Source organism: Anas platyrhynchos, chromosome 3 (genome assembly GCF_047663525.1).
Source record: "Anas platyrhynchos isolate ZD024472 breed Pekin duck chromosome 3, IASCAAS_PekinDuck_T2T, whole genome shotgun sequence".
NCBI lineage: Eukaryota > Metazoa > Chordata > Aves > Anseriformes > Anatidae > Anas > Anas platyrhynchos.
The window spans coordinates 87848356-87872781 of record NC_092589.1 but is presented as its reverse complement, the minus strand read 5'-3'; the positions used below and the strand labels follow the sequence as shown (position 1 = coordinate 87872781).

Here is a 24426-nt window from a genome sequence, read left to right as displayed (position 1 = left end):
TTTTTTCTGTTTAATGTATAACAGCTGATTTTGAAGATTATTTCTATGGCCACTGGGAAATTCTCCACTTCTCCATTTCTGATTGCAACTGTGTCCCAGCCACCAGGCTGAGATTCAAGGACTCTGAGCACCTACAATTTCAACTCAAACTAAGCAGAGGCAGAAGGTGGCCAGGCTCCCTAGGAAGCAAAAATCAGGCCTAACAACACTTAAGCTGGAAAACTGAAAATTAAACAGCTCTTTCAAATCATCAGCTGCAGGCCTGATTATACCTTATACACTTAGACGCATCTCAGCTGACAGAAGAAAGATGTGAATGAGATCAGGTCCTAGGGCAGGAAAAGCAATAAACAAACTACATTTGTGCTCCTTTCTCCTTTCAATTCATCAGACTTTAAAGCCGACTAACAAAGAGGCATCTGCTTGTTTTGCCTTGCTACAGAACTTCCCGAGATGCTGTTCTGTTATCACAGGGTCAACTATGAAAACAAATACAACTTGTTAAAAAAAAATATATAGTTACCAGTTCTAGTGAACCTAAGGACACATTTTTGTGGCTATTTACTATGTAAAATTAAAGTGTAAAAAAACAACAAACATATTCTTCACTGCTGAATTAACTTTTGAGAAGTGATTGTATAAAATTAAATTAAAAGCAAACTAATACTCTTGCTACTTCAAAACTACATGACAGTGCCCAAGTTATATCATGGAAAACATCTTCTCGATTTAGGAAATTGTCTTACATTGGCATTGATTGTCTCATACAATGCTACTTTTCTCTTTTTTTTTCTTTAAATTCCTAACCCTGATTTTGTACAACTGAAATTCCCCTGTGCCGAAGCAGTCTGTCGGTGCTGAGGCTGTCTGTCAGTCCGCACAGTGAGTAAGGCAGGAGGAGGAACCCTTACGAGGTCCAGCGCCCCACCGACCTGCCCATACTTTCTCCAGGTAAGGAGCGCACCAAAGATCTCGACGAACACCACCACAACCGAAACTTGCTCAGGGAATGGAACAGCATTACAACCGGACACGCACTTTTTTCCCACCCACCCCCCTCACCCTCAATCCCAATTAAGACACCCCCATTAATTTCCCAGCCGGGAGGGAGGGCGAGCAGAGCATCGGAAAGGAAGGCGCCGCGCTCCGCTCGGCGATCGCGTTTGCCAGCCCCGCGGTTGTCCTCCCCTGACCCCTCGGGGCTCAGTCCTCCCCAGAAAACCCTAGGGCACCCCTCGGCATTGGGGGGGCTCCCTCCCGGCCCCAGCAGCAGCTCCCAAATTTCCCCCTTTCAGGGCAGCCCCCGCTCCCTGCCTATGCCGGGCATCCAGCTCGAGAGCGGCGTGCGCACGGATGGGAGCCGCTCCAACTAAAAATAGTAATAACAATAAGAATAAATAAATAAAATAATTATTAAATTGGCATGATCTTACCTTATAAATGGACTTTTTTTTTTTTTTTTTTTTTTTAAGCTACCGAAAGGAATAGCCCGCAGCCCCCGGCGGGTCGGAGCCGTCGCTCAGGTCCCCCCGCCGTGTCCGTGCCGTGTCCCCTCCGTGTCCCCTCCGTGTCCCCGCCGTGTCCCCGCCGCACGGTGCCGGCCGCGGCGCCGGTCGCGCCGGCTCGGGGCAGGGGAAGGGGTGGAGCGGGGAAGGCGGCGGCCGGGCTGCGGGGCCGGGGGTGCGGCGGGGAGAAGGGGGGTGCAGAGGGGAGGGGGCTGCCCTGAACTGCCCTGCCCTGCCCGGCCCGCGGGGGGCTTCGGGCAGCATCTCCTCTTAGTGGCCTTTCGCCGAGCTCGGGACCCGACAAACCCCCTCCGGGCTTGGGGTATGTGGGGTTGTGGTAAAGGATCCTCGGGGAACCCTCACCAGGATGCTTCGTGCTGCTGGTGGAGGCATGAATACCTGAAAATCCCCAGTGGACTTAACGTGTGTGCTTATCTGGTCTCCAAAATTCATGCGGAGTAGCAAGGCCAACCGAGAGTATGCATAAAGTCTGCAAAGCACCATTCTGCCCACTCCTGGCATTAAAAAGTCCTGCAGCAGCACCTCTGTTCCCCAACCACCACAAAAGAATTTGGGGATTCCTTCTATTTGCCAAATGACTCCCTAGATTGGCCATGGTCACCTCTTCAGTCTTTACTGGGAGAACTAGAAACCATTCTTCCCTTCCCTTGCCCTTCCCATTTCCCTTCTGCTTACCCCTTTCTTTCCTCTTCCTCTTCCTCTTCCCTTTTCTCAAGAAGCCTGTAATATCCCAAAACATTGAAAACTTATCACATCTAATATAATTATCCACAAACATGGATGAGCGTGTATTTATATTTTGGGGAAACTATTCAATTCCCTCTTCTATCATTATTTTTACGTAGGACTCTCTGTATATGAGCTGGACAGTGTTCATTTGCAAAGCAGGTGCTTAATGACTGATTTTATGCTCTTTATTCAAGGCTCTTTTTACCACACACTCATCAGAGTCTCAACAGAGCACAGAATTGCCAGAGAACACCACATACATAATGGGAAACACTACAATAAAAATCAACCATTGGCACCCAGAGGGATCACCAGAAGCATTTAGATCACCTGCATAAAAGTCTGCATCCTGCGTTAGCAAAATAATCAGTAGCAACATCATGTTGGCAGCCTCGAGACAATCCATACCAGAAGGGTACGAAGCACTTTGCAAGCAAGTTGCTGAGCCATCTGCTGGTGGACAGGCTGGACCACAATCAGCAGCGGACAGCAAGGCCTCTGAGGAGGCCGCCACATCACAGAATGCCACCACTGCTCACCCAGGTGTGAGCAGAGTCCCAAGGAAGCCCAAAGCATCCTCTGGACAGTGCTGAATCATAAAAGCACAAAATGGTCAAGGTCAGAAAGGACCTTGGGGATGTCTAAGAGCAGGTCCGAGCACAGGGCCTGCTCTACCTGGGTCTCAGGTGCCTCCAACCTCTCCAGGGAGCCTGTTCCAGGACCTGCCCAACCACATGCTGGAAGATACCGAAATTAGGTTCGATCATCGACACGAGGTGACATGTATCACATACACTGCCTCACGATAGCCGCTAGCAGCACCTGTGACCACCAGCTCGCCCCACAGGGCCCTTATCCCAGATCACCAGATCCCCCAGCTTACTCCGTGACTTAGAAATAAAAATGCAGGGAATGGGACACAGACACACAGAAGTCATCTGGTTGTGAGCCAGCAGATGCAAGACTTGTTAAAGAAGGCACAGCATGGCAGTGCCGTGCCTGCACAGCCAGCACTAGCTGAGGTATGTCTGTGCCCCCACTGGACCTAATAATTAAAGTGTTCTCCACCACCAAGCCAACTACTCCAGGTACCACCACTACAGCAGTGCCAAAGGTAGAGAAAACATCATGTAGGACGTCACAGCAAAGGCCAAACTGGCTTTCAACCTCCACAACTTCTACTGTATGGTAATTGAATATTGTGTGTGTGTGTGTGTATATATATATATAAAAAAGTATAAGGACACCTTGTATGTTGTTATTGCTCAACAATACCATCACTTTTAAGTCACATTAAAGGCTGGAGAAATCTAACCTGTTCCCCAGAACGTCATGTCTCTTTTTGTTTATGCTGTCATTGGGATATTGGGATGATGTAGTCCAAGAATTCCTGACTAAAGCAGTACTTGCAACATGGTGAGGCCAGGTAAGAAGAAAAAAAAAAAAAGTTCACGCAGGGGAGGGAATAGCTAGGAATCCCAAATTCCAGCTCACCTCTGAAAGTCAGAAATTGTACTGTGCATCTGGCACTGTCTCTGCCATAGAGGAGAGTAACTGGGAAGCAAAGGATGGAATTGGTTTAACTGCTTAATGATGTGCTAATAGACTACACATTTCTTTGATATGTTGCTCTCTTTAAAATTCAGTGAACTGTGCACAGCAATGGACTTCTCTTGTAGATCGTAGAGACTTGTAACAAATGATTGCCTTATTATAAAATTCTCTGTAAACAGGGCTTTGTAATCTTTCCAGCAGACTACCCTACTCTCTGTTGGCTCTTTATCTTCTGTGTAGAAACATATGTAACGTTTACAAGGAAAGCAGCCCTTGCAACTCTCTCCAAGTTTTCTATCATCTAACAAAAAGTCCAAATATTTTTATTTGTGCAAAACAGAACAAAGCTTTTCCTGAGTTTGTGTTTACTTATATACATGAAAAAGTACTTTGTGTAGCTTGCAAGACTTTTTGTTGTTGTTGTTCTTCATAAAACCTCAAGAACAGTGAAAATCTTCCATGATGTTTCATTTTTTCCTTTTGGTAGTCAAACTCATCTGTAAGTCAAACAATTTCTACTCACCCAGTTGCCTGCTCTGAGCGTAACATACTAATATGAGTTCAGTGGCATCCTGACAAAATGTGAAAACTTCAAATATAGAGGGAGGGGAGAGGCTGATATTAATTTGCTGCTGAAGATATGGTGAACAAGGTGATACGCTGTGCCTTCTGAACACAAATAAATAACGAAGATAGATGTAATAAATTCTTGAAACATGACTTTGTAGGAAAAGCCTGAGAAAAAGACTTCAAGTTGGACCCTGTGCTGTTATATCTCAGGCAATACATTTTATATGGCTTACGTCATGCACACTAAAAACTTCATTTGGTGAGCTACACTGACAACTGGCTTTGTTCACCTTTGTTCTTATTTAAAACAGGTTGTTCCATGCAGCTGTTAAAAAAAAACTGTGCATGCACACACACACATGCACACATTCACACACAGGCTTTTTTATTACTCCCCAGATCTTTCTAAATATGTCATGCTGATTAGATTTAAAATTCTTTTTCTTTTTGCAGCATGAAAATTGCCCTACATTAGGGCATGCTGCCTTTTATGGAAGCATGATTCAAAAGTTTTTAAAAAAAAGCAGTTCTGGATTTGTTTTTTCTTTTCCACTTTGTTGTTGTTGTTATTGTTTGTTTGTTTGTTTGTTTTCTTCTGCTTTTCTACTTCCATAACACTTGTGTGTATCCTCCTGGTATCTGGGAAAGCTTAATATCTTCACAGTTGCATGTGTGACTCAGATATTTTAATAAATAAACAGCGCAAATTTAACTGCAAACCATAGATCATTACAGAAATACACCACACGAAGTTACATCACTCATTTTTTCTCTCCATGAATAGCAAAACCTGCATTGGTGGGGCTCACAAAATCCCAGATGTTGGCAGGGCCCTCTGGAGGCCATGAGGTCCAACCCCTACTCAAGTAGTGCCACCCAGAGCAGCCTTCCCAGGACCACGTCCAGTTCACTTTTGAAGGTCTCCAAGGAGGGAGACTCTAGAGCCTCTCTGGGCAACCTGTGCCAGTGCTCAGTCACCCACATAGTAAAGAAGTGCTTCAGATGTTCAAGGGGAACCTTCTGTGTCCACCACCAGGTCCCCAAGTACTTCTCTGACAGGCAGCTTTCCAGCTGGGTGGCCCCCAGTGCATACTGGTGGATGGGGTTGTTCTTCCCAGGTGCAGGACTTGGCATTCCATGATTTTGCTATTGGTGCACCACTCCAACATGTCCAGATCCCTCTGGATGGCAGCACAACTCTTTTGTGTTATCTGCAAAGTCACTGGGGGTATGGGTACACTCTGACCTCCTTGAAATAAAGATGATTCCAGATGAAAAAGGAGACATTTACACCAGTTATACCTAGTCAATGACACGTCTTTATAGTATGTTTTGATCTTTATTTTGTGAATAGGCACCAATACTGTCACAGAAGTTGGCTGTGGCCCTTTGACCAAAGCATCTCTGGAGTCAGCATCAGAGGTGTTCAGGACCTCAGAGAAATCAGGAGGACGGCAGGATAGTTCCTTGCTGCCCCCTGTAGACCTACAATTTTTACTGACAACTGTGCTTAATCAGAGCACCCTCTCTGCCGTGTCCCTATCATTTCTCGTTTTACTAATTTACTCACTTTTGATGTGTTAGGTGTTCATACAGAGAAATGACGTGGAGGAGTGAGCTTGAGGCTTTGAGAACAGGAAGAGCTGTGACTCTTCATAGGTTACCAGGAGAGAGATGCTTCATCTTTTGGTGATGTCTTGGCCTCTTTCACTTGACTTGGGTCTGGGACATGAGAAGCTTCACAGTTCTCCTAGGGCGTATGTGCCATGGGAAACTATCAGAGAAAACCATTTTTTCTTATGAAACCTAAGTGATGGAGGACTTTTAGTGCTGGAACTTAGAGATGGCAAGTCACAATGGCCCAGGGTGTGGGACCAGGCTGATGTGTTTCCAGAGACTCTCTTAAAGAGAAAATTAATTGTAACACCCATACTACATTTTCACTGAGCAGAACCTAGCTTCTGCTCCTTCACACAGCACCCTCTGTCTGTCCATAAATGTTCTCCATCAAACCTCCCATTTTAGAGCAATTCTTTTACTTCAGTGACATGACAAATCTCAGGGTCTTTCAAGCAGCTCTTGAAAATGCCTGTTCCTATTCTGTATTTGTACAATTGGGCCTCCTCAGATGGCAAAGGGTCTCAAGTACTCTTACAATATACAGCATAAGAAATGATGGTGGCTATCACAAGAAGAAAGAATGACATTAACAACAAAGGAGTAAGCCTGACTGATTTTCACCAGTGTGTTGCTTTTGTTCTGTTGATAGCTGGCTCTGCTGTTGCCCCTTCGTTTGCCTCCCTCTCATCTTACTTTTCTGAGCATGGGGTTACAGTACAGAGATACTCCACCCAGAGGTAAGGGTCACATTTTTAAGCATGAAACTCATAAAGAGCTGTAAATAACTTTTAAAGCAAGTAACTAATAAAGAATTGCAGTGAATATTCCCTAACTAGAAAATGAAAATTAAGGCAAAAGTATTTCCCCTCCCCCCCCTCCAAGTGTATGATTTTCTGGTGCAAACAAGTTCTGGAAAGTCCCAGTGTCTGTGCTATTGATCACGTGTTGAACATGATAAATATGAAGACTTCTCCTTTATTTTTGGTGTATCTTTAGATATCTTCTTGCATTTTGGTCTTGCATTTGCTTCCAGCTTGGTCTGTTCTTCATCTTCACCTCTTCACCATCTTTCTTCCCTCTGTCATCCACCTGGCAGGCCTACAGGACTCCACGTCCACCAACACTTCATTCCCCTCACCACTCCCTTGGTTCTCTAATTCACATTAAACTCTAATTCATATTCACTTCCATATTCTTTGCTTTGCAGCTGCCATCCCCTGCCCTAAACCTGCCTCTTTGCTGTTCCTCATCCTTTACCTTCCTGTTCCATCTGTTCATTTCTTGCCCCTGAAGGGATTAACTGCTTTAATTCCAGCTCTTTTTTTTTTTTTTTTTTTTTTTGGACTTCCTCTCCTCGAAGCAATGTGATCCAGTGACTGATTGGGGCCGGAAAGCATGCACACCTGAGTCCTGCATCTAAAACTAGAAGTTATCCACCTCACTGTTTCTTATTTGATATGTCACTGAAATAATGCATTTGGTAGAGTGGATAAAACCACTGGGGAGGAAAAATGAGAGAAAACAGACTCCAGATAATTACTACTTTGTTTTAACATCAACCAATCCAAGAGATAGTGTCACCATGAAAACAAGGGACAAGTGTTTACAAATAAAAGATTGAAGAGGTTTAAAAAACTACATATAGGAAGCAGCCATCATTCAAATAATTGCATGCACTGTGCTAGTCAAGCTTATTCTCCAGCTGCTTTGTACAACAGCCATGCAGCCTGAGAACAAGACTTTGCTCAAGTGGGGTCAATATAAAGAACCTCTCTCAGTGCAGGATCTCAGATTTTCTAAGAAATGCAGGCTATGCTTGCACTGTTTTATATTACATTTTGCCACCTCAGTCACAGCTTGATGTAAGGATAAAGCACTATGCACCTATAAAAACAGAGAAAAATAAATCATCTCATGAAGATTCCTTCCTGGTTTTTAAACATCATTTCCTGTGAGCTCCAAACTTTGTGATTTAGCAAATGGATCCTCAGTTAAAGGCTTCATATGCTGTGCAAGAGCAATCAGCTGCTGCTTTTATGACCTAAACTGGGACTGATAGATTTTAACAACATCAGCACTGAGTAATCCTGGCTTTCACCACATCCTAATATGCCATGTCCCAACTGTCAGTCTGAAGAGCTAAGAAGGTATTTCTGTTAACACTCATGCCAGGACCCTCAGCTCTTGCCCAGAACACAAAGGAGCACACACCTGCCCGCCACATCTGTCTCACAAACACAGCTTTGCCAGCTCTTTCTGCCCCTGTGTTCTGAAGGTGGAGCATAAATGGGAAAAAAAAAAATCCCTACACCTACACAAAGCTTTTCTACTACCACGTGGCTAATTGATACAGCTCATGCATTTGTTGGGTTTGTTGCTTGCATTAGATGTGTGTCTATTGAGAGGCCATTGCAGCAGAGAATGCCCTCACTGTACACCCCACAGCACTCATCCAGGGGCTGGACTCCCCCAGGGTTTGAGCCTGCTATTTTAACCTTATATTTGTATTTGCTAAGAACAAAAAAAATGGGAGTCTGGTTGCCCAGAGCCCATGGCTCTCCCATAACACCAAACCCATTAACCCATCTCGCAGCTGATATGAGACGTGAGGCCAATCTCACACAGTAAGTGTAAATTGCAAGCTGCCATTCCTGCCTCTGCTTGCCTTACAGCTTCTTTTCTACCATCTCTGCCTTGCCCTCTGAACAACTGCACCGCCTGTGTGTCCTGGTCCCGCTGATTTCTAATTGTGTATTTGCTTTTCAGCTGTCAACTTCCACTGAGCATCCCTCACTTACAAATTGCTATTATTTTTCAAAATGTTATAGTGATGTAAGTGCAAATGATGCCTCACACAACAAGAGAGACAACAGTTTGGAAAAGCTTACAGCTTCCTTGGCAGAACCAGTAGGCGATACTGGCCAAAATAACTCAAAATATAAAGACATTATTTGGCTATAGAAATTATTTTAAAATAGTATGGTCCTAAGTGTTTATTATCATGAACATAAATGCAGACAGAACTTATATAAAAATATAATCATAAAGGAAATAGATATTGTTGATGCGTTATTTTTTTGGAGAACAAGCTCTTACTCAGAAGCTGTAACTCTGCTAACTGCTGTATGTGCTACATTTATATATGCATTTTTGGAGTTCCTACTCATTTATCCCATTAATCAAGAAGAGCTCTCCTGACTTCAAAGGAATTGCACCAGTGCCAGCTTTGTGCTCATGAAACCCGGAGTCAGGCTGGTGTTTTTACAGATTAGTTATTTCCTAAGACCCAAAGAAGCTGGATGCAGGGAGCTCAGTGTGCTAATGATGGGCACAAAGCAATAGTGCCTGCCAGTGAAAGCAAGTTGGACCAGCAGCGCTTGGCCTGTCAGGTGAGGACACGAGCCAGTCAAACCAGGACACGGTCTTCTCTGCTGAAGGATTAGCAGCACACAGAGGCACGAGATGTGCAACAACTGTGAGCAGCAGAGCTCTACCACCCGCACCACCGGGATGGACAGTGCTCTGCCCCTGCCACTTCTGGAAACTGGGTTGTATCCCATCCAGTAACCTGCAAAATGAAAAACGCTGAAAGCTATGCATCATTTTAAAATGAGTTAAGTCATCCAGGCAAAGCCCAATATGTAAATGTTGAAAGAGAATACTTCTATCCATTTCCAATTCCTCTGAAAATAAACATTTTGTATGGAATTGCAGAGGAACTTTCAGCCTGTGATATATATACTTGTCACCAAGAGGCACTTTTTCACCTATGACATAATTGCTACCATCAGAGAAGCACTGCTGCCGCTCTGCTGTAATTTAGCCTCATTTTCTACTCATTTCATTATCCTTTCTCATTAGGGCATTACATATTCAGCTATGTTACTATTAATCTTTTCCCACCATAAGCAACTGGATAACAGAGCTGTGTGAATAATTGATTTTTCAATTCCTTAGCTGATCTAAAAATTCAACAAGTAATTATCAAATGAAATAATAATAAAAAAGCTTTATTTTTCTCTCTCATTCAAGAAAAAATGTGAAATTCAGTGAAACATTTGTTCATCTTGAATAAGCCTTTTCATTCCATCTTTGTCATTTTAAGAAAAGCAGCAAACAGGGAGGCAATAACTTGGCACCATTCGCCAAACCAACAAGTGAGAAATCCTCCCTTTCCAGGAGACAGAGTCCCAGCCCAGTGAATTCCTGTGTCTGGGGAGTCTGAATACCCAGGCACTGACCTACAAGGACATCATTTTCACCCCTTGGGTGGAAGGAACTCAAAAAGCATGTAAATGATTTGTAAAAGTGGAACAATTTTGGGTGGGAAGAGACCTCCCCAGGAGATGAAACAAGGTGACCAGGCCTCCTCCAAGAGGTGACTTCAGATCCCATCAGGGTGAAGGGAGGATTGAAAGTCTCCCACAGTCCAGGTGAACAGCATAACCACAGGGTTATTTGGTATGTTTTGTTGTTGTTGTTGTTTGTTTGTTTGTTTTTGACTAGCTGGTCTTATGAATTACGCCACTAGATTTCCATTTGTGATATTTCTAACAATTTTCTTACAAAGTGGCCTTTGTAAAACAAAATTTTAAATAATTAGTCCAAATGCAAACTTTGACAATTCATTATTAGCATCATAGGTGCTTTATAAATATGTGCTCAATTATACATATTTTACTCTACAGTCCTTCTCCCTTACATTTGCACAAATTACAGCAAGTTTCACGAGAACATTTACTTTGGATTTTTGCATCCCCTTGTTCTTTATTTTTTATTATTTTTCATTCTGCCTTAAGATTTTTTCCACATATAAGCCTTAAAAAGAAATGAAAACTGAAATGATGCAAATACAAAACTTATTACTGGTATTCTCCGCTGCTGGTGGCATGCCTATAATCTATCAGCTATTATTTGCCAGCATTGTCCAGAGGTCTTAAATAAAGTTATTGCCTCATGGTACTTGGCACTTAAACTCACAAGTAAAAAGGACTTCTGCCAAAAGGCTCTTCTGGCTTACACAGATATGAGAACATAAGGGGAGCTATACTGCGTCAGACTGGGGCCAGTTCTTCCCCAATGTTGTGTTGTTGATTATGGCTGGGGAGACGATACCAGAAACAGCACAGAGCCAGGGGTCCTGCCTGCGGCTTTGGGTCACCCTGGCAGCCTCAACACACAGGGATGCCCCAAGTTCCTTCCAGGCAGTTGGGATTGATTCATGGCCATGGAGGTAAGCTTCACCAGTTATCCCGTCCTGGTTAGATACATGCTCCTGTGTGGAAGGAACAAAAATGTGGCATGAAGAGGTAAAATGACATGTTCAGGGACCCAACAGCAGCATTATTGTTAGGATTTCAGTGGAACCTATCATTTTTACTGAAACCTAGTTTTGGTCTTCCTAAGAAAATAAATCTTTAGGGGAGACCTTGACTCAGATCTTGTCTCCCCCAACAATACAGCAAGTCAACCTCTCAGTTATGCCAAACTGACAGAAATTCACTTGCATCCATTCCTCTTCCAGTTCTCTTCCTTCTGCCACCCCCACTATACCACTGTCCTCCATTATGTTCTCATATCTATAAGGAGAAGGCACCTGAGATCCTGGCAGGAATGACAGCAAAGGATTGAAAAAGCTTTGCATCTTTTTAGGGTTAGGACAGCTCCTTGTATAGGCTCACTGAGTCAGAACAGCACCCCAGATCAGATGGAACCCTGAGGTTCTTCACACAAGATATTGAAAGTTATTTGACAGTGTAGAACAGGTCTTGAATAAACATAGTATGCCATATTCTTCGCTAGTCATTCTGTACATCTCTGCAGTGGTAAACTTCCATTTATACATAAAGCAAATGCCTAGCATGTTCAAGCTTGAGTGCCTTTTTAGCATATATTTATACTTGTAAATAAGTGGCATCTGTCTAAAATGTTTAGAAATTCAGTGAAACCTGGCACGTCCACTAAAACCTGTTTCTAATCTTTCTGAATGAGGAAGCAATTTTCCCAACATGACCCCGATTCAGTTCTCATTTTCTTTGCCTAAAAAAATGACAACTTAAAAAGATGGCCTCAATAGAACCGTGAACTGATATTTATTTCAGTAGTATAATAACTCTGAAACATGCCAAAGGCCCCTTAAATGTTCAAATTGTTACCTATTGCACCCTGGACAGAGTTTGGGTCCGTGAGTAGATTTTGAATGAAGTAATTTTTTCCCCCCATCTGACCCTGGGAGCATTTGAATTGATGATTTTAGCAAGCAAACTTGGTAGGAATAATGAACTACATATAGTTTTGTATAATAATTCTCTCTCAAGGGCTGTGAAGCTGATGCCTACTTAGAAATAATTTTGGAAGAATAGCTGAAACAACACATGATGCTATTTTATATAATCCCAGAAGTGACTGAAAGACTGGACAGTTTTGAAGACTATCCAAGTGTGAAGAGATGGATTTGGATTAGTCCCAGCTCATGGCAAGCCTCGCATTGTGTAAGACTCGCAATACTTTCACATTGTTTCTCCACAGTTCGGTGTAGCTGTTTGTTCTCTCATTTTTAAAGTACCTTTGGAGCTATTTTGTTGGAGCTTGAGACCAGAATCATTAGTTAAAACATGAGCTTCGAGCAAGTTGCAGGGAACAGCCGCGGCCTTGCAGTCTTTACAGCTAGGACTGTAAAACAGGACCTGTAAAATGGATGACCTTCAGATTTACTTAACTGTGCAGAACTGGTATTTGTCACTGCCAGGTTTATTCATTTATTCCTTTTAATAGACTACCACAGAATTTGTAATCTGTGATCTACAAAAATATTACATTTGTAGGAAAAAAAAAAGTGTTTCCAAACTATACAGATAGTATGTCAGCTTAAAAGAAAAGAATAAAAACTGTTTATTTTTTTATTAAACTGTAACCCTTGCCTTCTACATTATAAGATTAAAGGTTTAGAAATGCAATTACTGAAAAGTAGACAGAGAGTGACTCAGTGCTTTACTACAGCCAGTAATGTGCAGAAAGATGAGTAACTACTGTAGGCAATGGTGAATTCCCACAGTCCCGTTGGGCTGACTTTTCCTTTTTTTGGGTCACAATTTGGAAAACAGGACAGAGAAACAATGAAGAGATGAAAAAACCTAAAGTCTGGGTATGAATATGGCTAGGAAATCTTGGAGCGAAAGAAACAACAAAAAAAATAATTTTGTAAAAGAACTTAATTTCCATACTTCAAAGGAACCACCAACAGATTACACAGTTGCAGGCCAAAGACTGCTGTCTGTTTGTACCATACATCTCACCCCAATATCTCAGTATAGGGCTGTTCTTATCACAGAATTTGGCCTTAAACTGGTAAATCACAGAGATTTATTAGCCCTGAACACTTCAGACTTTTGGCTTGATTGTTCTCTATACAAGAGATGGAGGCTCTGCCCTGCTGTCTTTCTGCCAGGTTCTTTATTTTACAGTCTCCATAAAAATCAAGAAAAAATGCAAACTGGAAAGGTAACGTACACAAAATCTCCAAGCCCTTTTGCACTCCAGCCTCTACACTTGCTTGGGTGCAATTAAATAAAGGGAAACAAAAATGCAAGCGCTCCCCAGTGAAAGACTTGGTGCTGCCGTCTCGTGGGAAGAAGAAGAAGGGGAGATTGGACAAAAAAAAAAAAAAGAAAAAGAAAAAAAGGCAGAAATGTAAAAAGGGAAAACAAAAGATTTTCAAAAACCTGCTAACATCAACACTCCCATTTTTGTTTCAAGACGGCTGTGTGCTTTATTGCTTGCAGATCGGTTTCCTTTGCAGGTGATGCGGGCCCAGAATTACATCACCAGCAGAGCAGCCAAGAGCATCTCAGTGCCAGGATGACCGAAGCCGAGAGGAATGCATTATCACAGACCGCGGAGGGACTCGCCAGTGCATTCCTTGCTGGGGGTGCTGTGATGGGGGAGGCAGAGAGGAGATGATTTTACGCAAGGGCTGAAAGGAAACTTTGTAGAGGAAAGATCTGGGGTCACAGTCCTGCTGTCTCCTCTAAGCAGATCTAATTATGGTTGTGTACTTCAAAAAGAGGGTTTAACTAAAACCAGATTCAACAGGGCATTGCTTAGGGAGTACAGAATGAGTCCTCTCAGCCCTGTCTTTGAGGAAAGTGCAAAATGCCTCAGTGTGCAGGGAGCGCTGTCCCTTCGGTTGTAAAGAATAACTTGAAGCCACAGCAAGAGAAGCAAGAACCAACTTAAAATCCTCATAGCTTCAATGATGATGCATTTCATAAAAATGTGACCAGATGTAATATCGATGCATCCATATGAACAATGCTTACATTAGATACTTGGTGTGATTTACTGACACGCTGTGTGGTGCAGTAAAAGTCTCAGCAGTCTCAAGGATCATGCTGGAAATGATCAAATGACTCACAAAGCTGTCGCACAGATCACCCTCAGCAAGCTCCAACAAAGCCTTGCTGCCACATCGCACCATGTATGCAGCAAACAATGTCCCCTGCATCTGAAAGAACACCCCCCTCACATTTGGAAGACTTACAGGCTATTTCTGCCATCCCGCAGGACCGCCGCAGCCGTCCTCACCACAGGCCTGTTTCTGAACCATTAAAATCAATAGGAGCTTTCCAGTGCTTTTAATAGAAGCAAAATATGCTGTCAACAAACTGGATTAGAAGAAGAGTACAAGACAAATTGTTCAGAGATTAGCACCTCTGAAAATGTCAGGATTTCAAACCTCACCTTTTAGGTCGAATTAAGAGCTTGAAGCAGTACCGAGGTTATGCAGAGCTCTTCCCCTTTCCAGGGGGGAAAAGGACTGCTGATCAGACAAAAACATTTATACTCGATCCTAAAGACTTACTTTTTCTTCCCCTACAGTTCCCTAAAGAGGCCTGAGGGCTGGGACTCAGCAACCCAGAGAACAACCAAATTTAACTTCATGTTGACCCAGTTTTGCACAAGAATTTTTGGGGGTATAGAAGTGCCCATAGCTGGTTCAGCTGCAGCCAGATCACCCAGTGACCAAGTTCATGCCACCAGCTCATTTCCTAATGTGCCACCAAAAAAACAAGAGGGGTGCCTGTGCTGAAAGGACTAACTTCACCATTCCAGCTGCTGTGGGATCTCCTGATCTTCAGGTGTCCAAGCCACGTTGTCAGTGCAGCTCCACACAGACCCCTCATCCTCAGAGACCCCTCACCCCACCGTCTGCCACTAAAGGTCTCTGTGAAGGCCTGGGGGGCTCCAGCTCTTCTTATTCCTCAGCCTAGTCATGAGGCTGCAGGGAGAGGGCTGATTTGCAGTCCTGGGGAGGGGAAGTAAAATGACAAAGAAGATCTTGATGGTATGGAGAGAGCGGCTGAGGTATACAGGTGTCGAAAAGGGTAATTTTGGTCAATTTTGGTAAAAATTGAAAATACTGTCCTTAACTTTCAAGACATACTCATCTTTATGCAGTGATTTTAGCATACTATAGGGAAATTTGCAAAACATGTCAGCCACCATGTTTACAGAAGCACCTTCCTGTAAAGGTATCAGATTTTGTTAATCTCTATCTATCTGGAAAAGGGTTGTCATTATTTTCTACCATTGTCCTGTAACGTGTTGACATTTTCCTACAGCCTTTCCACAGTTTACTTGCAGAGCCAACACCAACAGCCAGGCCCTCCTTGCTGCTTCATTTTGCTCCTCCTAGCTGTCTACATTTCAAATATCCTTGTGTACAATTTTCTCTTTTTTATACCTTTCATGCATAATTATTCTTGACAAATCATGCTTTTCTCTCACTTCTTTCTCACTGTGCAAGGCTGGACTCATAATTAGTTTCACATAGAGACTATTAGCTTTCATATTATGTTGTTGTGGATGGATTAGAGTTCATGTGTGAAAGTATATGCAAATAAATATTCCAAAGTAAATGCAGTATGAGAGTGCTGGAAATGCATTAGAACCAAGGGATATTTCTGCTCTTAGAGAATTCCCCATTTTATCTCGTTTGAACTCCCACAGGACAGCAAAGCAGATGTGGCTTCTAAAAGCTGGTGTGGACAACACTAGTGAGGAAAGATTGGTAAAACACTGCAGGGGCAGAAATTCTTCCTTGCAAACAGGACAGAAATTATGGCTGCTCTCATTGTACCAGACGGCTGTGAAATGGCTGTCCCACAGGACTGTTCTTCCTCCCGCTCACCCTGTCTCATTAACGTTATAACTGCGAGTGCAGCAGAGCGGCTGACGGGCAAAGTTCACCTCAGTGTCCCTTTCTTTTTTCATGGCGACTACAAGTCTGCTCAGCTCTTAACAAAGTAACCCTTGGGCCTCAAAGCACAACAATAAAAAAAATATGTATATGGTGATACTTATAAAACAAGAATGCTAGGCAGGAGCCTATGAACTGCCTTTAGGCAGGCCAGTTCTCTGTCCCACTATGCACATTAAGTGAGCATGGTGTTGTGTTTATATATATATATATATATATATACACACACACATATATATATTAACCTATCACAATTTAATCTTTCTATTGCAAACGCTGTCATTTTGACAAAAATCTCTTGCTGGCTGCCATTACAGGGCTTTCCTGAGAAGTCATCCCATCATCTGCTCTGTCCTGGAACACAGCCTTTGAACCACACTACTTCCAGTTTTCAAAACCTATGAAGATGCGGGCAAATCCTGAGTTTTATGTGCACTCGGCAAACAAAGATGAGGAGTTGAGGTCATTCAAAATATATGCTAGTGAGTGGTTTCCAGGCCATCCTGGCTTTTCTAACCCGCTCTGTAAGGGATGAAGGAGGAGCAGCCTAGAGAGGGAGGGTTCTGCATGCTGGTTTTCCATGTTTAGTCATGTGCCATGTCCTCTCCACTTGGTTGCTACTAAACGTGATGTGATTTTTCTCATTAATGCCTTGGACAAAGTGGATTAAATAGCAAACACCAGGTTTCTCTGGTCACTCAGCATAACCCAAACGCACTGCAGCTCTTCACCTGCAACCACCAGTACAGAGGTACCATTGATTAAAGCTAGAGGATTTGGTTATTCTCAAAGATTTCAACACAAGTTCAAACTCAAATTCCCCCTTTTTATTTTTTTATTTCTGTTTTTCCAAAAATTGTAGGGTATAGGAAAACTGGAGCTTCAAAGACACAGAACAGCAGGAAGAGTATACGAAAACGCCCCTGGGACAGGAGTTGATATGCCAGCTATAGTAATGTGAGACAGAAATCTTTTAAATCAATTCATTAAAGGAAATTGGTTCAAAGCAAACAGTTTATAAACTCAGGCTGTTTAGTGGCCTTCAGGAGTTCAGCTGGAATAATAAGAAGGCAGCAACTGATAAATTAAAGTGAATTTAAAAAGTAAAAAGAAATGTGAATGGTATTTTAATATAGCCTTTACTTTTGTAGCAATTCAGTTGCCTGCTTCTCCACACATGCACAGATATTCATCATTGAGAAAAAATGACGTCTAAGAGAATCAGATATGAAATTACTCCTTACTTGCAAATACAACAGATTTTTTATTTTCTCTTAAGGGAATAAAATTGTTAATATGCAGACACATTTTCGTTCTTTAAAGTTTGCCAGTGAACACAGGAAGACAAAGAGCCAGAAAAACAGCAGCTATTAAACAAGGAAATATGGTCACTTTAGCTCATGTGCCACCTACTCAAAGCTGGCACTGAACAGAGCTCAGGAAATTCACTAAACAATTTAGCTCCTGGCTTTTTGAAAATGTCTGCCACCAGACTGTGGTTTCCTCAAAAGCATTTCTTCTTTGAACTTGCCTTAAGTATTCTTCCCAGAGCTTTTTTTTTTTTTTTTTCCACCAAACTTTGTGGTTTGATTTCAAGTAGTTTGGTATGAGCATGACATTTCATATTGCAAAACTCAGACTGTTGCCGAGTGCTCGTTTTTCACCTAAGCTATGTGCTGCAAAAGGTGTCCTCTTTTGACTTAGAGGACAAATTACTCCTACAATGAGGACAAACACTTGAAGGGAAAAAAATTTAGCATTGAGCCTGTTAGATGAAGACCTTCAGGTAGTCCGTCACAGGCTGGGCACATTTTATAAAACATGAAAATATTTTCTTCCAGGGGGATGTAGATCTTGCCTGAGGTAAACCCATTCAGAAATATGAAAAATAATGCAAATTATTTTGTTAGTGACTTTCCAAGCCTAAATGTGAAGGGCATGGCAAATTCCCTACCATTTGTGTGCCAACAACCAAATGGGTTGTTTTCCTTACCCATTCCTCCCACAGTGACACAGTGCCCTGTCCTTCACAAAATGCAGCACTCAGCGGAGCAAGCCAGCTCAAACCTTAGCCAACATAAATAACATCTGATCTCTCAAAAGCTATCAAGAGATGAACCCAAAATGGGCATGAGTAAGTCAAAACAAATTCATTTTTAAATTCAAGCGCACACTGCAGGAATGTTCAATGGTGTTCTTCCAGCCCTAGACTTGCACAGTAATGTACTACTAACATGAGAGGACTGACTTTTACCAATGGTTTACATGAGTTTATTGCCATTTAAATGCAGGAAAGACCAGACGATGTCACTGCTGAACTGAAAAATACTGGGGTATCGAGGGTATTCTTTGCACTGTCATTGGTACTCACCTTTCCCGCTCCTGCTCCAAGAGGTTGGTAAAGTCATCGCTCTTGTTCATGTAATCTGTATGTTTATGCTTCTCGTTTTCAAGCTCATAAACTGTGCGGCGATGGCATTTTTCTGCCAAAAGAAGCTGTTCCAGCATGCGTCGATATGTCTCCTTCTGCTTTTCTTCAAGCCTGTCCAGCTGGGTTGTAGGAAAGGAGAATAGGTTATTTTAGAGGTTTCCTTGCTTACTTCATCTGATTTATTAACAAACAGTGTCATGTTTGGTAAATGCAAGTCCCAGAATTTTACATCCTGCACTTTACATAAAGCAGTGCCTAAAAATAGGAGTAACTGTCCTGTAAAAATAATTTTTTTGGACAACGCGTTTGCAATAAACATTTACATCATTCTTGGATACACAAAGGACAGGAATTCATGTGGTTTTAGGGTAACAAACAATATTGCTGCAGTGCAGAATGCCTCCCGTGACAAGGTGCTGCATACACTCTCCTCATTTCACGTGGGAAAAGCAGTAACAAATCCCCAGGAGGAATACATGCTCTCAGACCCTAGGATCCCAAGTTCAAGTACCTCTATAGGGACATGGGCACCTATGTGAGTAGCAAAATATAAGCTCAAGGCTGAAATTTGAGCTTCAATGTCAACACAGTTGTACCTGTAGGACTGCTGAGATAAAAAGTCTGAATGTAGTGTGCTCTCCCCACCTGGTGCCCAGCCCCTGTGGGAGTTGCATCTCCCTCTGCCCCGGCTTCACCAGAAAGCTGCTGTTTCACAGGGTGCCTCTGCAAACTGTGGGAAATAGGAGAGCAGGAGGGCTGCAGCTGCTCTCAAGCAGCCCTCCAGAAGCTGACAACGACAGTCAAAAAGAGGCGATCCATTTTGTAAAGGAACCAGGTTGGGTGCAGAACTTTGAGAGTAAATCTTTTGCACCATCCTATTTTAGCTCCCACATAACCTCTGCGGACCTAGACACGACAGAAGTTACTGTAGACTGAGGTCCCTGTCAAATTATCATCTTCTTTAGACAAAAGACCTGCTAAGTTCTTTTACTCTTGATAGCCAGTATTTCATGCATGTTCCCAGATGCTAATGTCTGCTTTCCTTATTTTCTATCACCCCCCTAAAATCCCAGAAGATACTGCAATAGGGGTGCAGAGTATAAAGATAACCTGTGGTAGACACAATTCCTGGTTAAACAGTAAATGTTCTGAACCAAGGAACTATGAAGAGTTGGACAGATGCTACAGTGCACTGTACGGTATGTTATTGCGTGCTCTTTCTCCATGCCCTGGACTGTTAAGAAACTATAACCATAAGCAGTGGTTGCTTATTTTGGCATTCACATTGGCCTCAGACATTCCCAGGTCTATTCTACATTTATTTATTGCTTAGATTTTAAACCAAGGGTTTAAATCTTTGGTTTAATGTCCTGCAGATCTCCTTTAGGGCTGAACTGACTTCACAGCCCTGGAACTGAAGAGACATAAAATGATTAGGGATTTGTGATCCTTTAAATATAGTCAAAGTCAATCTCTGTTGGTCTTCTTTCCCTAACTACTGCTGTGATAGAGCTTTAGTATGCCAAGAAAGTCACAGAGCACTTAGCAGTGCTGTAAGCAATAGAGGTTGGAGCTTATAATTGAAAGGAAATTTGGAAAACAAAAAAGCAACACCCAAATATTTTGTTCTCATTTACCTGCACCAGCTCTAAGGAGCATACAAGGTCCATATTGTTTGTGTTCAGACCCTATGATTTTTCTTACAGTTTATTCTGATGGTTGAGAGAACAAGTATATTCAATTTTTCTTCAATTTTGTGTAATTTGCACAAGAATTGTATTATCCTCTTGTGAGCTTTGCATACATGCAAAATACACAGAGTTTCCCCTTTGGTTAGGATTCCCCCTGCACAGACTTGTAGATGCAAATCAAGAAGTTATTACCTCTGAAATTGGTTTCTCATAGACGTCTTCGCCTATAGATTTTTCTTGGGCAAGGATGGCATCTCTGTGTAGCACTCGCAGCACACTCTCTGGAGCGGCAGACCCGTAATGAGCTTCTAAAACTTCAGGTTTGGTTTTCTCTGTCTTCAGCATGTGGATCACATCCTCTCTTGCCTGTAACATGGCAAATCAGTACCATAAGCCAACGTGCTAACCAACAAGGGAAAGAGGGAAAATAGGGGCATTTCATATGTACAGACTGCATACACAAAAATAGCATAAATGAGAAGAATGCTGGGCTGCCAATGCAAATATAAAACTTTGGGAGATATCAGAGTAAACACAATCTGTGTCAAGCAAATGTAGTCCCTGCAGGCATTAATTATTCTATTCCTGCCTGTCATTACATTTGAATGCAGTGGGTTTTTATCTGGGTTGAAAGTAAAGCCAGGGAACATCATTAGTCTTCATGTATTTTTTCACTTATTCCCTGTCCATGCTGTTTACTGACTGCAGTAAAGGGATGAGTAAAAGAAGAAGCACAACTGTACTGAATTATTATTTCTCAGACAGCCTTTAGTCAAGTATTTCCTAGTAGCCCCCTGCCTGACTTTGTGACTACAGGTTGTCTTCAAGTAGCTTTTTAAATAAAGTTTTCTCAGTTTAGTTTGCTTAAAAAAAAAAAAAAAAAAAAAGGGAGCTCCTTGGTTTGCCTGGAGGGCATATCTCTCACAAGCCGAAAGGGATACAAAGCAGAAGGGTACATGCACCAATTTTTCTTTTGCTTGCCTTTCAGATATTCAATCATGTGAGCTTGGGAAGCAAATTAAGAGCTAAGGAAAAGTTTGGATATTTTAGGAAAAATCTCTTGCAAATCCAGCCCCTATATAAGCAATGACTGTTTAGGATTTATGAACTGGCCAAAGTTTCATGCTTTTCCAGTGTTCGTAATGGCAGTCTATATTATCCCTGTAGCAAATCTTAAATCTTTACCCAATACCACAGAGACATCACAGCTCCACAAAACCATCTGCTTTTGAAATGAGCAAGGAAATAATCTCAGGAAATGACAAAGACCATTTAATCTTTTCTTAATAAAATAGAGTAACATGAAAATAAATAAAAAATGAGCTTGAGGCAAAGATCATGCCACCCAATTGAGAACTAGGTGAATTATAAACAGCTAACTGTAGGGGCTTACCCTGTACAACATTTTGTAACCTTAAGTAAAAGCTTTACATGTCACTCTGTCTGCAAGATACAAATAACAGACTGGAATGGTATTAAAGTTTTTTCAGCATGAGTGTGGGAAGGGTGCATCGCTCACAGATGTCAAAACTACAAGTGAATTATGCAGGCCAGTCACAAGGAGTGCCAAGAGAGCCTGTCCACCTCCCTGCCTCACGTCCCGGGAATATGCCACTCTCGGAAAAGAAAAAAATGATATTTTAGGAAAGTTTTAGTTTCAAGAACATATCATTTTTTATATTCCTGTAAAAATAACAGTTATCTTAGTGTCTTTGTTACTATGAGGCTAGTGCTTCTAGTCTGAGAAATGTTTTTTTCCCTCCGTGGTGAATGAATGCAATAACCATTATATGCTCTGGCAAAGCAGAGAGTAGGAAACCTCTCTGTCCCGTCACCTCACTACAATCAGCAGACAATGACTACACTGGGTTCCTAAAATAAATGGTCGACTCTTCTTGTTGGCACCTACCTCTTCTGGTTAGTACCTACTGCTGAACCCACTAAATGGCACCTGAGGACCTTGGCCTCCGTTTCCTGGCCATGTCTGTGTTGTCTCAAGGCATGAACTCGGTGTCCCATTGCCAGCTCCACACCGCAGGCATGCTTATGGGGAACACTGAAAATATGGGGACAAAGGAGGCAGCACCTTTTTGCCCTGTGCACCAAGGGCCACGGACACAACCATGCTGAAACCTTGGTTCATTTTAGTGCTGAGCACAGGGAGCTCCAAACCCCCACTTCTCAGGAACAGACCCACCTGGGAGCCTCGGCTAAGGGAGGGGGGAAAGGGGGAGGAAGGAGGGTGAATTCATTCTCTCCTGTTGCAGCTGTCGAGCCCCACATGGCATAATTAAACATTGACAGGTAAAGCAAACAGAGGCAACTCCGGTGTGGTGATTTAGTGCCAGTAAAGCTGACAGAGGGACCAAACTGCCCTTCCCAGTGAGTACGTTAGCCCCTGTCCAGTTACACACGGCTGTGCATACTTTCCTTCCAGCCTCATTAGTCTTTAATCATTGACGACTGAAGTGGAGCAATGTTAGCAGGAGGGAATGAGAAAGTCCCTGAAGCATTTTAAAACTCGCCAGTTAAGAGAGGTTTCTGGATGTTGAAGGCTTGGGTCCCCTAAGAGCCATCAGGAGAGATGTCAGGAAGCAGGTGAACAAAGGCCTGACACCCCAATTGAGAAAGGGGAAGGTGTCCAAATTCAGACAGAGCTTTGAAGGTTTGAAGGTCCTTATTCACAGAACCACTGAACGGCTGAGGCTGCCAGGGCCCTCTGGAGGCCATCTGCTCCAACCCCCTCCTCTAGCTGCACCACCTAGAGAAGGGGCCCCAAGACCACGTCCAGTTATTCACTTTGCCATCTTTAAAGGAAAGCTGTGACACTCTAAGCTCCAGAGCACAGAGCAGAGCCCTGGAAACCCTGAACAGAGAGGCCCCTCGCTGCAGGTCGAGGAAAGGGTTGCCAGCCTGTGGGACAGGTTGGGTGGCACCTACCCCTTCATGTTCCCCTTTGTGGGCACTCGGGACATGGATGACAGTAGCATGGCAAGGTGCCTTCTGCCTTTTCTGGGTTTGGCCAGGGCTCTGTCATTATCTTTTCAAGGGTATCGCCTACTTCACCAAGTATTCTGTTTCCATGGATTTATGATAACTGTTTGTGAAAAGAAAACTAACAAACAGACACTCAGGTTGCTAGGAAGCACTGGAGAAAAAAAAAAAAAAAAAAAAAAAAAAGGAGGCCTTGTGCTAATAATAAACTGGAGGGAAATTTCCTTTTATTTGGTCAGAGACAAAGCCTCAGCACAGAAAGATTCTGCAGTGCAACTGCCCCACATCAGGGTAGTTATGTCCTAACTTCCCATCAACCTTGGGATTTGAAAACCCCAATTAACCTCTCTGAAGCTCTTTCAGGATAAATGTACAGGGAAGGAGATGAAACTGCAGGCCTGTATAATTCATGATTTCTTGTTTCCTCCAAATGACTAATTTTCCACTGAAACTAGAAGACCCATAAGGAGATGTTTTCTTTCCACGTATGGGGAACAGTTATCACTGTATTAAACCTCAGGACACAGAACATTTCCAGATAACAAGTCAGAATAATCCTGGGGAGGAACATTTGGGTTACTTCAACACAGGTACCTGCAAAGAGGTACAAGAGGTCCCTCTTCCTAGCTAGGAAGAGCTATACTGGCAAGCTGTCCCTACTGATGGACATCTACTTTATGTGCTTCCATTGCCTCAAAGCACAATGCTGTTTAGCATAAATCATAAGCTAGGAGACAAACAAAAGGAAGCGATTTCAAATGGGAAGTAAACTTGTATATAAATCACAGGCTAAAGTTCTTAGCTATTTTAGTGACAGAAACATTGTGCTTGGCAAAGGAAAACCCTCTCTCATGTCCACTTCTTTCTGGTGGTGCTCTGATGAGAGAATACTACAATTATTTGTGTAAGTCCAGAAGACTGCAAATAGCCAGAGAAGGTCTTGAAAGCCAAGATACAGAATTTAGAAAATAAGTGTATTTGCCTCTTCAGCATGTTGTGACTTAAATTGTCCTCCAGAAAACTTGAAGATAAGCTTCTTTTTTTACTGTTGAG

The 24426-nt window shown here is 42.6% G+C and overlaps 1 protein-coding gene across 6 annotated transcripts in view; it reads right to left on the bottom strand.

Annotated features, from left to right (window-relative positions):
- The window catches only part of FILIP1 (filamin A interacting protein 1), a 102842-nt gene that overhangs the window by 21508 nt on the left and 56908 nt on the right, over positions 1-24426 (bottom strand). For 5 of the 6 annotated variants that reach the window (XM_013107997.5, XM_013107998.5, XM_013107999.5 and 2 more), the window contains 2 exons: positions 20572-20745; positions 18629-18807 (listed from right to left, as the gene is read on the bottom strand). In XM_013107997.5, the coding sequence (XP_012963451.3) occupies positions 18629-18807; positions 20572-20745 (353 nt within the window). Of the gene's footprint in view, positions 1-1433; positions 1581-18628; positions 18808-20571; positions 20746-24426 lie in introns of those variants that run through there. The other variant, XM_038176154.2, reaches the window with a different exon arrangement.